This window comes from Diuraphis noxia, unplaced genomic scaffold (assembly GCF_037042655.1).
Source record: "Diuraphis noxia isolate RWA-SAM2 unplaced genomic scaffold, SU_Dnox_SAM2 contig0002, whole genome shotgun sequence".
Taxonomy (NCBI): Eukaryota; Metazoa; Arthropoda; class Insecta; order Hemiptera; family Aphididae; genus Diuraphis; species Diuraphis noxia.
Genome location: NW_028301712.1, coordinates 59,786,911 through 59,800,676, shown reverse-complemented (window position 1 = coordinate 59,800,676; position 13,766 = coordinate 59,786,911). Strand labels below are relative to the sequence as shown.

The following is a 13,766-nucleotide window of genomic DNA, read 5'->3' as shown; positions in this document are numbered from 1 at the left end:
TAAATATAATGTAACCTATGTTATATCATTATAGTTATGTGTATTTTATAAACATTATAATATGGACAAAATGCATATTATTCGCTGACTATAATATATTAAGCCCCTCTGGTTTAGGTGTCACTTATATATTTTATTACTGTAAGGCTCCGCCAATATAGATATGTAAGAGAAAGACAGTTCTCTGCAATTAACATCAAATGCACCTAAACTCCGTACAATCCCATATTTTTGGTAACTTTGGTCGTAAATCGTAAGTAATAATAAATTTGTTTTTATTAATAATAATTAAGATCAATTGTCATTTATTTGTAATATCAATATCCTAATACCATTCATGCTCCCGAGCTATGGTGAAAATATATTCAAAATAACTAATTTTTTCCTGAATATCTTATATTTAACTGGCCATCCCTGACCACGTTACAATAATACTGTAAAAATTAGGTCCTACTTTAATTCAGATTCTACTCTAATCAGCTGGACGTTGATTAATTATTAAAATACCGAATGACCACCTTGTTTTCCTACGGTTTATAAGCCATTATTTTATATATGTCTTAGGAATTTTGTTATTCGGCATTCATTCGTACAGTAGGTATTCTGAACAATAATAGTTCACTTATTTAACGTTTACACAAGTCTTCTATAGAAACTGCAAGCTATCTTAAGCTGTTGAGAAACACGAACAATAATGTTTTAAATTCTTCCAACGTTATACATTATAAAAAATTAAACTACATAATAATCACGGTTGCTGTTTAGTCATAATTTCTTTAAAAAGCAAATTAGAAAGAGAGTCATCACAACGAAAACATCACATTTGTATATGCAAGTATATAAGTATGAGAGTCGAGAAATCGTGGACACTGTAGTCCATGGACAAACTTAATACGACGAATACTTAAAGGTTTGCGGTTGTTTTCCCACGGCTGAAAACAAACCCAAGCGGACACCGAAATTAGTTCCAGTACTATAATAATATAATGAGTACGCATATATACGTGTACATTGTACACTATATATACTTACAATTCGGATTTGGTAGATACTAGATAGGCGGTGACATCTTATTATGTACAGATAGTGACTTAATTTTTTTCCATTGCAACGCGAGAAAAAAAATTGAAAATTGAAAATACCACCAACGATCGTTAAAGGTTGAGTTGGGTACTTTTACAAACAATAATGGCCGCTTTCCAATAAGCATTCAATATATTATTCCCGATATGTTTATACATTTACAACAGTAAGTCTGCTGTGTATCGATTTATTATTTCAAAGCATTTTAATGTTTTATGTAAGAAAACATATTATACAGGTACAGTGTGGGTCCATATTATTAAAGTCATCGTTAGTCGGGTTGCCTATCGTTGAAATATTAACGGCAGTGCTCGAATCGCATAACTTTAGGTAAATGTTACCTACCACCCTATATGTATTAATAATATAACTGTATTGGTTCGCAACGATGATAATCGATACATTAAATATGTCTGTGTTCCCAAATGTTCTCGTATAGTATATGTACACCACGTTTCAAAATACAAACGTATAAGAATATATGTAATATAATTCTTCATTCGAAAACATCAGTATATAATAGTTGCGGGAGCAGCAGTATCAGCAGTGGGGTCTTCTGATCTCCGCTTAAATAAAACAATCGGAAGGTTGAATGCGTAGACGCAAAAATCATAATAAAGGTATCTAGTATTACCCATATTATATTATGAAATTTTGTTCGAAAACGCAGTGGACTTAATAATAGTATGGGTTTGAGAAAAATTAACTGTGTTTTATATTGTTCTCTTGATGAGAAACAAAAATCAACTTGTACGCGTTATATACATAAATTATTATACACGCAACACGCGTATTTCGAATAGTGAATTGTGCAGTGGTGAAATCGAGAGGGTATACCTACTACACGACCGCATCGCCCACAGTTGTGGTTAGTATTTCTTCACGCCACCGTTTCTCTGACCATTAAAAGAAAAAAAAAATAGGTACTAATCCAAAGTAAATATATATGTATGTGCATATAATAAAACACGACAGCAACAATGCCAACTATATATATTTTTCGACATCGGATATATATACTATATATACCCAGCCACCACCCCCTCACACTTCACCATCGGGTCCCAGGTCCCACCTCCCCAATAGGCCGCAAGCATTCATTGTTTTGTGAGCCTATATAATATTGTTACACGTCGCGTCGTAGGTACTAAACTATACACACAATATACGCATTATTAAATTATACATGGGAATTATATTGCGTAGGAAAATGTAAATGTTTTAAAGGCTTCGCATCGATTTATGGTTTATTTTCATTTCATTCTGTTATTATTGTTGCTAAGCTACAATCGATGCCACTCACCGCCAAAAGGACGACATGCAGTTTTCGAAAAAGAAAAGTAGGCTCGTCAGAGTAGGTATATGAGAAACCCCAATCTTCTCACAACAAAAATAAATGTAAAATAAAACTTAAGCAGGTAAACAGGACGATTTTGAAAATTTACGACCGGAATACTCAAAGAGCTGCGGTTCTATCCTTACAGTACAATAAACAGAAACGGAATTACGGATAGATATTATGTATAAGTATAAGCAAGTGAAAAAAGGCGAAAACTTTTTTGCCAAAATCTCGCACAAATAAGGGTGTAGAAAAAACACTTTTCCGCTCTTTCATATATACCTTCAAACTATTTTTTGCTTTTGAAAATACGTATAGATATATAGTCTAGAATCCATATACCAACACAATCACTGCGAAGTTTTATAAATTCCGTAAATTTGTCACGATCGACACTCCCATCCAGATTTCACCTCACACAAAATTTTAAAAACATCACAACAGTATATATATATATATATAATTATAATGATGTATAGAACTATTACGAACGACACCATGAAAAACAAAAATTTCGATTCTTGTCACGCGTTGTGTTGATAATATGTCATAAATGACGCGTACGACGACGCGACTGTTTGTGACATTTAAAACGAACGGTTTATTTTCTCCAAAATCACAGGAGAGGCGGTATTGAGCCATATGTGGCCAGATATCATAGTTGATGAGTGGTAGGGATACAGAGAAGTATAGAATACATATTTATACACCGATAGGTTATACCTATACGTAAGAAAATAACAATTTTTATTAATTATATATTACTTAAAATGCACGCAGCCGAAACGTGCAGGGTTCGATAAAACCAATTATATATAGTTCCAACTGCAAGGAACATAATGGGAAGAAAAAACCAGTGGCAAGACGCAAAAAATACTAAAAGAGCAAGTTAGATACATAATACATATAATTTTACGCAATGAATTGCATGGTTCGAATTACCACCACAGTCTATTGTATACTCGCATGGTATTATACATAGATATAATACTATAATGTATAAATAAATATGCTGCAAGCGATCTTTGCGGTTATACGGTTTTAGGAACGCGCGTGCTGCTGCTATTGTTGGGGATGTAATCGAAAAAAGGAACTGTATATATACGCACCGGAAGTGAACAGTTTAACGATTCGGCGCACGGTCTACAATCCGGAAAGCGACAGAAATTTTTTATTTTACATATATATATACATGTAATATAAATAGGTATAGGTTATTCATTAAATGAAGTAATATTGTAGATATAACTACCATATATAGAACAGCGTTAGACGACGCATTACTATAAAGCTCTATACACATCACAGCCCCGAGATGTTTTACTACGTTCAATATATCATCCATAATTCGAATGTTGTATACTTATTAAAATGATAGACAGTTTAAAAACTGTACTATTTTGGATTTTTGTTAAATTTATAAGTATTACTTATTAGTTTACGCTAAAAAATAAGAGGGTTTATTATTTTTAATCTATAGATGTGCAATGTTTAAAAGACAGAATTAAAATATTCATATTTCATTAAGTATTCAAATATAGTTATGTGTAAGTTATATTATAAAAGATACATTGTTAAACAAAGGAAGTGAAGAAAATTGTGTACATAACACATTATTTTGAATGTTAATAAGGAGAAGTCAAATTTACACTATACCTATATTATACAATATGTCAATATATAATGGTAATACCTGTAGCATTGTATTAATTTTTATTTGTTTTTTTTTATAATTTACCAACCCACTTAAATGGGTAACTGCGGGTATTTGACGTTAGGTGTTCTTGTTAGAATACAAAATAGAAGACAAAACCGCCGAGACAATGATAAATACATAATTCAACTTGCCGTGTATCATGTTTACGTGCTTCTATCGGCAGCGAATAAACCGAAAAAACAACCACCAAAAGGGGATTGTGTGCTTATAATATGCGCTCGTAAGCTTTTGAACGTCATATATAAACTTATATAAGTTATACACATAAAAACATAAATAATGGACTGCACCGCTTCTGCGAGTACCCATCATAGGCCTACAATGTGCGCATATAACACTACACACGTTAATACGTTATAATATATATATATATAGGTATACTTAAACGAAAACAATATACATGCGGTATAAACCATAACATATGCACATCGGCGTTATGATACCACGCTATATACTCTTGCTGGTAACAATATTTTAATAAAAAATAATATATTATTTTAACGACCACCGCCGAGTCGCAAATTTAAGATATCCCCACCAACTTCTCTGCATCTATTTGTATAATTTTGGTAACGTTGTATGTCTGTTATGCACGAGGTGCCTATATATACGCCGGTTATGGATACTCGAAAGTCCATTGATGACATGCAATCTTTACTAGTGAAATTCTCCTTAAAAAAAACAATGATGGTAATGGTGGTAAGGTAGTGTGAGAAGCTAACATGAACCTACGTGGTTGTATAGTCGTAAGGCATAAAAATATAGGAAAACTTCAAATATTTTAGATAAAGGAATGAAGATTGTTTCCTCTCTACGGCCAAGTCTTATCACAAATATAGTCATTGGTACCTACTAATATGTGTTTAGATCGTATACATTATACAAATGACTAGAACTGAACTGTTAATCCTTCACCTGAGCGCAGTCAAGCGAAATTCTGCAACTGATCTTCACACCGTGTCACCGTATGAAAAGTTCTTAACACTAGACTGAAGTAGCAAATACTAAGGGGTAATATACGACGCATTTTTGCTGTTGCAGCGAAATCGACGAAAACGAAAATGCTTTCGATTCTGTCTTACCAAAAAACTACAAATTAAATTTATGAACAATAATAATAAATATCAAACAGTTGTAGCTTCCTGTAAAGTTGAACTAACCGACCGATCGTTCGCAAAAGCCAATCGCGAGTTTGTAATTATATAGAATATACAAGACAAAAGCTCTCCCACTCCGCTCTAGTTCAAACTTTGTAATTCGATTTTAAAACTCCCCACGAAGCAGCAGTGTATATATATGTATTACGCACACAACAACAGCAGTATATAAATGCGATTATATAACGATATGAGCCTCTGCATAGACATGTATATATGAACAAGAACGACGATAACAAAATGCACTCGACGGGGTTAACTCGATCATCGAGTCGAAATAATCGAATCTGCTGTACACAGAGAACTAAAGGACGATTTATTTATTTTTTATATATAAATATATATTATTCCTACTTTTCTAAAGTCAATAAAGTAATATGTTTACGTAATTCGAAAAACCAACATATATCTATAAAAATATAATATTACATATAAAGAGTGCAACCGATTTTTAAAATCATCATTTCTGAACGTCGTGCATATTTTTACAATTTGCTGGCTTAGCTTTTCGAAATTCACGAGAAAAACTACACGACTGTAATATAGAATAAGCAATTTTCTGAATTTTAAAAGTACACGAAGCTAATATTATGTACTAACAGAAGAAAAATAAGGTCACCAAAAATAGTACCACTTTCTCCAAAAGCAAAAATGTAAATGACATGATTGCAATGTATATAGGTAATAAATATATTATAAACAATTTTGTTAATTTTGAAAATATACTACGATAACATCATACAACAATACGTCAAAAATATGGTCAGCAAAAAAAACAACTTTTCTCAAACGCACACTCGAGGGTTCATTTGAATATTATAAGCTGCACGCAAGCTACAACTCCAGAGTCACAAAACACGAAAATTTTCTATTAACTGCATATTTTTGCGATATAATTAATGACGTATGACTGAGAGTACTATTGCAATATTATATTTTTATTATTTTTCCTCTTTAATCGTATATTGAATTAAAGCATTGAAAAAAAGTTTTAAAAACTTAAGCAAAAATACAATACGAAACAGACCGAGCAAATCGTATTAAAAAATATTTCGAAACATATGTATGTTATGTGTATATGTGTGTATATATGTATAGCAATAAAGAAGGTAGACGGTAGGCATTTTTTTCCATAAGTAAAATGAGTAGGTAATAAATGATAGATAATTAGAAATCTGCAGATAATTGTTTGATATACATTTCGAATATCATTATTATTTAAATCAAAAAATAGAAATGTATTTTTATAAACGTGACACTAGGCACGTATACAGTTTCTTATATCCGCATCTGATTTATCAAAAATAATTGAGAATTTCATTGAATGCCGATAATGCGTTTAAAACTAATCAAATGTAAACATGTTTAACATAATGTATCGTGATTTTCATGAATTAAGCGTAAATCGGTGTGAAGTGCCTGGACCTATATACGCTAAATAAGTTACGCACCACCACTTTGATACTTTAGGCTGATAATATATGGCGTACATAGAACTTTTTCGAACGATTTTTTTCAGGTATACATAACATGAAACTTATATTATTATGTACCTACTGTGCATGCACCCGACGCGAGTTTTTCGTGTAGTGCCCACTTTCAGAGACGTCGACGACGCCAATCCGATAAAATAGGGGAGGAAGTAGCCGCTTCGGCTATATACATATATGGTACGCTGCACGCGATTCGACGTATTATACATATATACGTACGTAGACTGTTGGCGCCTAGATTCTCCGATACGATGTATACGCATTAGTTGTTGCAACGATAACATAATATTATATTTATATCCCCTTAATTTCCATCACGCAAACCAGCACACGTTTATAAGGGATAAAAAGAACCGAAAAAACCCGTTAACAGAATTTCTATTAAAAATTATTATTATTAAACACGGGAGTTCCGACACGGGGCGAAAATCATATTCAGACTGTTTAAACATCCAAACTGCACACGAGCCGTTGTTTTGTTGTCGCGCTAAATCGGGGGTATCCGGGCGCCCCGCAGTTCTATATTGACTTTGCCCGTCGCGTATATTACTGCATTACAATAATATATATAGATATAAATAATATTATTTTACACGCGGCCGTTTCCCGTGCTGACTGCTGAAACGGTCGTAAATCGACGCGTAAAACTGTAATAAGAGGATTTTGACTGGCGCCGTATTTAAACGCGGTAAATGTATACAGCCAGGTAGGTCAGTATAGGTACTAAGGGTTGTTTCAGCTAACCCCCTATAGTTTTGTTTCTTAATATACTTCTAAACAATGGCATTTCACCTTGGGAGTTTAATTGAATATAATTATTATTTATCATCATATCCTAAGTGAATACAGACAATAAATAGAGTTATTTAGTATGATTTTATGTTCTCAATTCGTTTTTATTAATTTATATTATGTAAACTAATTATAATAATGGTGGTTGTTTGTTTGCAATTGCCCACCGAGACAGCTGATATAGTATCATAAATATAATATTTTCCCGAAAATTCGATTTCATTCGGTAAATTCGTTTTAAATTCAATTTAAACCGCACGTATAGTGAACGTGATAAATTTCACATAACCTCGCGATTATTATTTTTCACTATGGATACTATAATTTTAGATACCTCATTGTAAACCAAAAAAATAATAAATTTAAAACACACGGCTTATTCTATAACCATCCCTATATTATATACGCGCATATTTTCGAATTTTCAACTCTAATTAACCCGTCACAACGTCCTAATAATCACATGCTTGTACGAGCACCAACATGTTAGCGTTATTATCTACAAGCATTTCTAAGCCTTGTCTGCAGCGACCCATTTATGCAGCATATTTTGATAAAGTTCCAAACGCCATATAATATGCACGTATATTATAATAGGCGTACCTACTCTACGAGTTAAACGGATTCACGACGACACAAACTCATTTTCGCGCGATTATAATAAATTATACACACATCTGCAAAATCTATATAGGACACGTTAAATAAATACATAATATTCATGAAATCGTAAACAACCGAAATGTTACGAAGCGTTAATGTAATCGTAATACATGTGCAATAAATTGTGTTTTATATTGTTGACGTCGATGTCATGCACAGAGCAAGTGATTTTTTTTTATAGGTATTACAAACATTCATTCGGTAAACTTTGGTTTCAAAAATCATCTACCTACCTACAAACTTTTTTGTTACATTTTTTTATGGTTGAAAATTTCGATTCAATTATTTCAATTTAGTGATTAAGACACATGGCGATTGACTTTTGATTTTTAGACGAAACTAATGGTTTTTATAATAATATACAACACGTATACATCAGTGTATTGATCTACGCAACTAGGCGAGCATAAAAATAAGCCTAACTATACTGCAAACTTCCGGTACGTCACATATATACACATACATATACAGTTCCTCACAGCCCTCTTATAAATAATATTATACAATAATAAATTTTTCGAACCAACGTAATCCGATCACGTGGCGCATATATACATTAACATTATACATATTTATACCTACAGGAAAGTCTTGTAGCTATCTCACAGGTTTGAAATGCTGTCCGCGTTTTGTCCAAAATATTTATTTATTTTTTACTTTTCACGGTGACTGTACACATTTTATTGTTGATTTAAAAATTAGAAAAAGGGATTATAGTTATTAAAATTTTTACTATCAACATTTTATCGTAATAAGAGAATATAATATAGTAGGTATTTAAATGTATCTAGTATTAGAACTTCTATAATTTTAAACAATTTACATTTCCTATTGTTTTGTAGGTAATCCAGTATGCAATATATACATATACGAGTATAAATAGTGTCCTAATGTAAGTCCCATACCACCCAAAGTCGAGGTGGATTAATATCATATTGTTTGAATTCAATTTTCTTCTGCAGAAATATAAAAAGAAATGTCTATATAAATAAAAAACATTTAATAAAAAACATGTTTAGAAATATTTTGGGTGATATGTGAATTTCGACAAGATATACTTTATACATACCTATAAAAATCTAATGATCATCTAAAAAAACATTCATTTTATATATTATAGTTATTATTTATTTAAAAAATATATTTAAATTAACCTAAGAATGAGTGTCTTTCACCGGTCAAATGGATCATATTCGACATATTATAAAAGTTGACATCAATAATGACAAGCGTGTCAATCGGGTACTGTTTCAAAAGAATATGTTAGGTACGCCTGAAAGAGCATGAATGGGTAAACAATTTAATGTTTGTGGTTAAAAAAACTAAAACTAATAAGGTATATAAGATATACATGCTACAGAGCAGACGTATGAATGCAAATTCAAGACGTAGTAGGCGGTTGTATACATATGCCTGCACAACTCATCGACGCCAATTATTCTGCAGTTTTTGTTGTTGTTGTTGTTTTTTTTTTTTGGAGGGGTTAGAAGTTTAGTTCATTATATTATATACAGTTCAGATTGAAAAAAACACGTTATTATTGTTATGTAAATTGCAATTTTAGTGTTACTCGTAATTGGGACGAAATATACGCTGTCGGAGACTCGGGAGACTTTTTTCAAGAAAAAAAACGGCTAATAAGCGACTAAGTTAACACGCATGTATTATTTGTGAAGGTTGTATTTATAGAAGAAGAATGTATAATAAACAAATGATTGGTTTTATTTTCATACATAATATATTATATGTATATATCGCTAATTATTGAAAATTCACACAAAAATCGTTCATCCTTCGTTTTTTTGCAGTGTATTTTCTGAAACATGGGCTGTTTTTGCTTTATCGTGGCGTACCTATATTAATATAATAATTAATAACAAACTGAGAAATAAGTAGGAGTATCTTAATAATATTATAATACAGAGTGGCAGTAGCATCGAACTATTCTCTTATCAATATTGTACTCTCGGAAGCTATATATACGAACGGGGATTTAAAAATAATAATAAAACTAGGTATGACGGTAGTTATACATATATAGTAGTAGAACATATGTATATATATGTAATATATATGTATCAGGTAGGTCGACTCTTCCGGTGTTTACAAGCCGTTTCTTTTACGTCTACAGTTCTATAACAATATGATGTATATACAAGTATAGAGTATTTGTTTTTAGTTGCATATATACATAACTACATAGAATTGGACCTACACATACATATTCGGCAGATAAAAGAATAACAATGTAAGATTTGACGACAACCACTGCGGCAGGTTACGTACATTTTCTAACGACGATAATGTAACAGAATTATATCTGTATACATACAGCTAGATTTTCTTAAGTATAAAATACATATATACCCTCACTTAATGTTCAAGAATTTCTCAACATTATTTTTTCGCTTTAGATTTAATTTTTTTAAAAGGCCTGGACGATTAAATGGAATATAAAGAATAATATCTAAGGGTGTACAATGTACATAGACGGAAATTTATAGGGACACCGCGAATGCGAGTTGTATAATATCCAAACGACTCTGAAAAAAGATCAGAGGGGGTCATCCATTATGTCCTACTTATATATTTAATAATATTCATTAGGAGTAGAACAATATTGGGGGCTAGCTATTATATTATTTTAAAACAATAATATTATATACAGCCCCGAAATCTACGGCAATGGTTTATATAACGGTATACAAATACAGTGTGATAATAAATCAGCGTTTTGTGTTGCCACCAAAAAATACCAGACCCTTCTGCAGGTATATTTTATAATAAATTTAGTTGGCGCCGTAGGTTATTTCTCATTTTGGCGGGTGAAACCACAGTTGCGCGTAGTAACCTATACCTACTATAGGTATACAGAAAACTACCGTACACGACGCAAAAACCCCCTATAAATGAGTTACAAAAAATTCAAAACACAAAACATTAGATTTGTATTTGTTCTGTAATGATAAAGAACAACGCAGTATTCATAGTAAACAAAATATTGCGTCAGCAAAAGTTTTCAGTAGTTAAGGTATGGGAGGGGGTACAGATGTTGTTTCTTTTTCAAAGTTTAACACAAATATTATTTTAAAGATTATTATTAGAACATTTAAAAAAAATAAAAGGTTTAAGCTGATTACTTCCGAGTTAACGTAACAATTAATGAGGGCAAATGAATAAAGTATTTATAATGCTCGAGTGCTCAAACATGAAACAATACTGCAGAGATTTAAATTATATGAATACAGCACAATATTATAATAACATCATAACAAAGTGTACAAATAATTGTGCCAAAAACGCGAATTTTGATACATAATAATTAATAAGGAATGATAAGATAGTAATAGGTGTATTACAGCTGCTGCGGGAATGAGATGATACTGGAATAAACATTTATGACGAAGAAAATACCGCAGAAAATCATATTTTACATTTTGCTAAAATGTAGACTAGATAAGATCGAACTTAACTTTAATTTAATCAGAATAATAATCGTCTGCCCCTGGATAACGTCATCATTATTTCAGAGATAATGATATTATATAATATTTTTTTATGTGATGAATTGGATTGCGCTCGTCTACAAATATATTTACGCTCCGATGCATGTGCTTAAAACTATATATGTATATATGATATTCATTCTAGATATACATGAACATGTCTTGTCGATATCAAAATACGTACACCTTACGAACAATACAACGTAGGGTTACACGTGCGATTTGAAGGACGTCTATAAAAACAATTAGTTCTGGTGAGGCGAGTATAACACAGCATGTATAAGATTATATATATTATATTATATATTATATCGAAAAATCAATTAAGTCGGGGATTTGAAAAGCATTGGAACGTTTCACTCAGTTGACTATATACTCGCCACTTACACAGTCTCGTGTATGCGTATAGATGGTATAAATAATGAAGACATAATATTGTATTTTATATATCAACGGGAATTAAATACAAAATACGTATGCAAAGCGATCTCTTATGAACAAAATCAAAAATAATACGTTTACGTTATGTGCAGGTTTAAATCCATTTTTCAAAAATCACCCCGAGTATAGATAGTAAATACTTGATAAGATACCTAACAATTATAGGTATCTATAAACACTTTCTGTATATCGAATATTATAATTATTGTACCTGATTTCCGTTTCTCGGCGATAACCAACGATTTAGATCTCTTCACCCGGAGTGACCGGCGTTTGAGTGATCTCAGAAATGATTCGTGCACTCTGAGCACTGTGCCTCGACTCGAAGGAGGTCCCATTTCGGTCTTGGGTTCCGACGACGATGGTGTCGTGGTCACCCATTTTGTGGCGGCACTTAACATCGTCACAGCGACACGTGATGTGTGCTAAGCGCACGACCGTGATCATAAACTGTATACCGAATAGACCACTCTTATATAATTCGACGATAAATTTGTAAAAAAAAATGTTTAACTCTTATGTCACTAACGTTCGGAAACTTTTTGGCGGCGACAACCACGAATACAAGGACGACGACGACGACGACGACGACAGCAAACAACAAACGTCTGTCGTGGCGACGCGAACACGACGGAGTGCGGCGGGAACGAGTCAGACCGCTGTCATGTGGCCGCGAGTAGGGTCACGGATTCTCTTACGGTGCGCGCGCGTTTGTTTACCGGGCGGCGCGCGGCGGCGGCGATACCAGGCAACAGATGTTCCGGTCGGAGTATAGGCGCATGCGCCACCATCGCGTATATTATCGTTTCTGGTTTTCCAGAGAAAAACGGAAGAATGATGGACACGCGTGCGTGCGCAGCACGTTTGCACAAAAGCCTCTTTATATTCTGTTTTAGACAAAATAAAAATATATTTTAATTTAATTGAGTAATGAACCCTGGGAAAAAAAAATCCCCGGACACTTTTGTCGTTAACGATATACAGGAGCCAAACACCGAAACATACGGAGAAAAAAACGAAACGATTCTTTTCATTAAAAGGCACTAAATCAACCCCTATTTTTATCAAACCAAACGCGAAATCCCCCTGAGCGTTCCAAAAACGAAATGAAAAAATGTCGCGGAAGTCTGATCGCAACGTGTATACTCGTACCTACCTACCTACCTATGTACATGAATTTCGGAACTGGACTCATACATACGAGTAGAATATAACAATATAATCTCATCGATTTTGTACATATTATATAATGTAATATATATAGGCGCTATGCATTTTTTAAAGAGAATTGTATACAAAAAAAAAATGCTCACAATTCGCACGTACTATACTACTCTCTACCTATATCATTCACTGTATGACGTTTACGAAAACAACAAAATTCTAAGACAAGGAAAAGAATATTTTCCACCGCTGTGCTTATTATTATTAAATCAGTCGTTTTTTGCAGTATATTGAACTCGAATTTATGTCGGTTATTTCTCTTCTATTATTTATCGCATAATAAAATATGTAGGTATACGTTGTGTGGGGACTGGGGTCTGGGGACGTCTCTCTGTGCCACATGATTACCAG

At 32.7% G+C, this 13,766-nt stretch overlaps 1 protein-coding gene across 1 annotated transcript in view; it reads right to left on the bottom strand.

Moving 5' to 3' along the window:
- Positions 1 to 12,833, bottom strand: part of CenG1A (Centaurin gamma 1A) — a 55,861-nt gene extending 43,028 nt beyond the window's left edge. The window contains exon 1 of the mRNA XM_015509453.2: positions 12,403 to 12,833. Within this exon, the coding sequence (XP_015364939.1) occupies positions 12,403 to 12,592 (190 nt within the window). The 5' untranslated portion in view covers positions 12,593 to 12,833. The remainder of the gene's footprint in view (positions 1 to 12,402) is intronic.
- Positions 12,834 to 13,766: the final 933 nt, after the last annotated feature.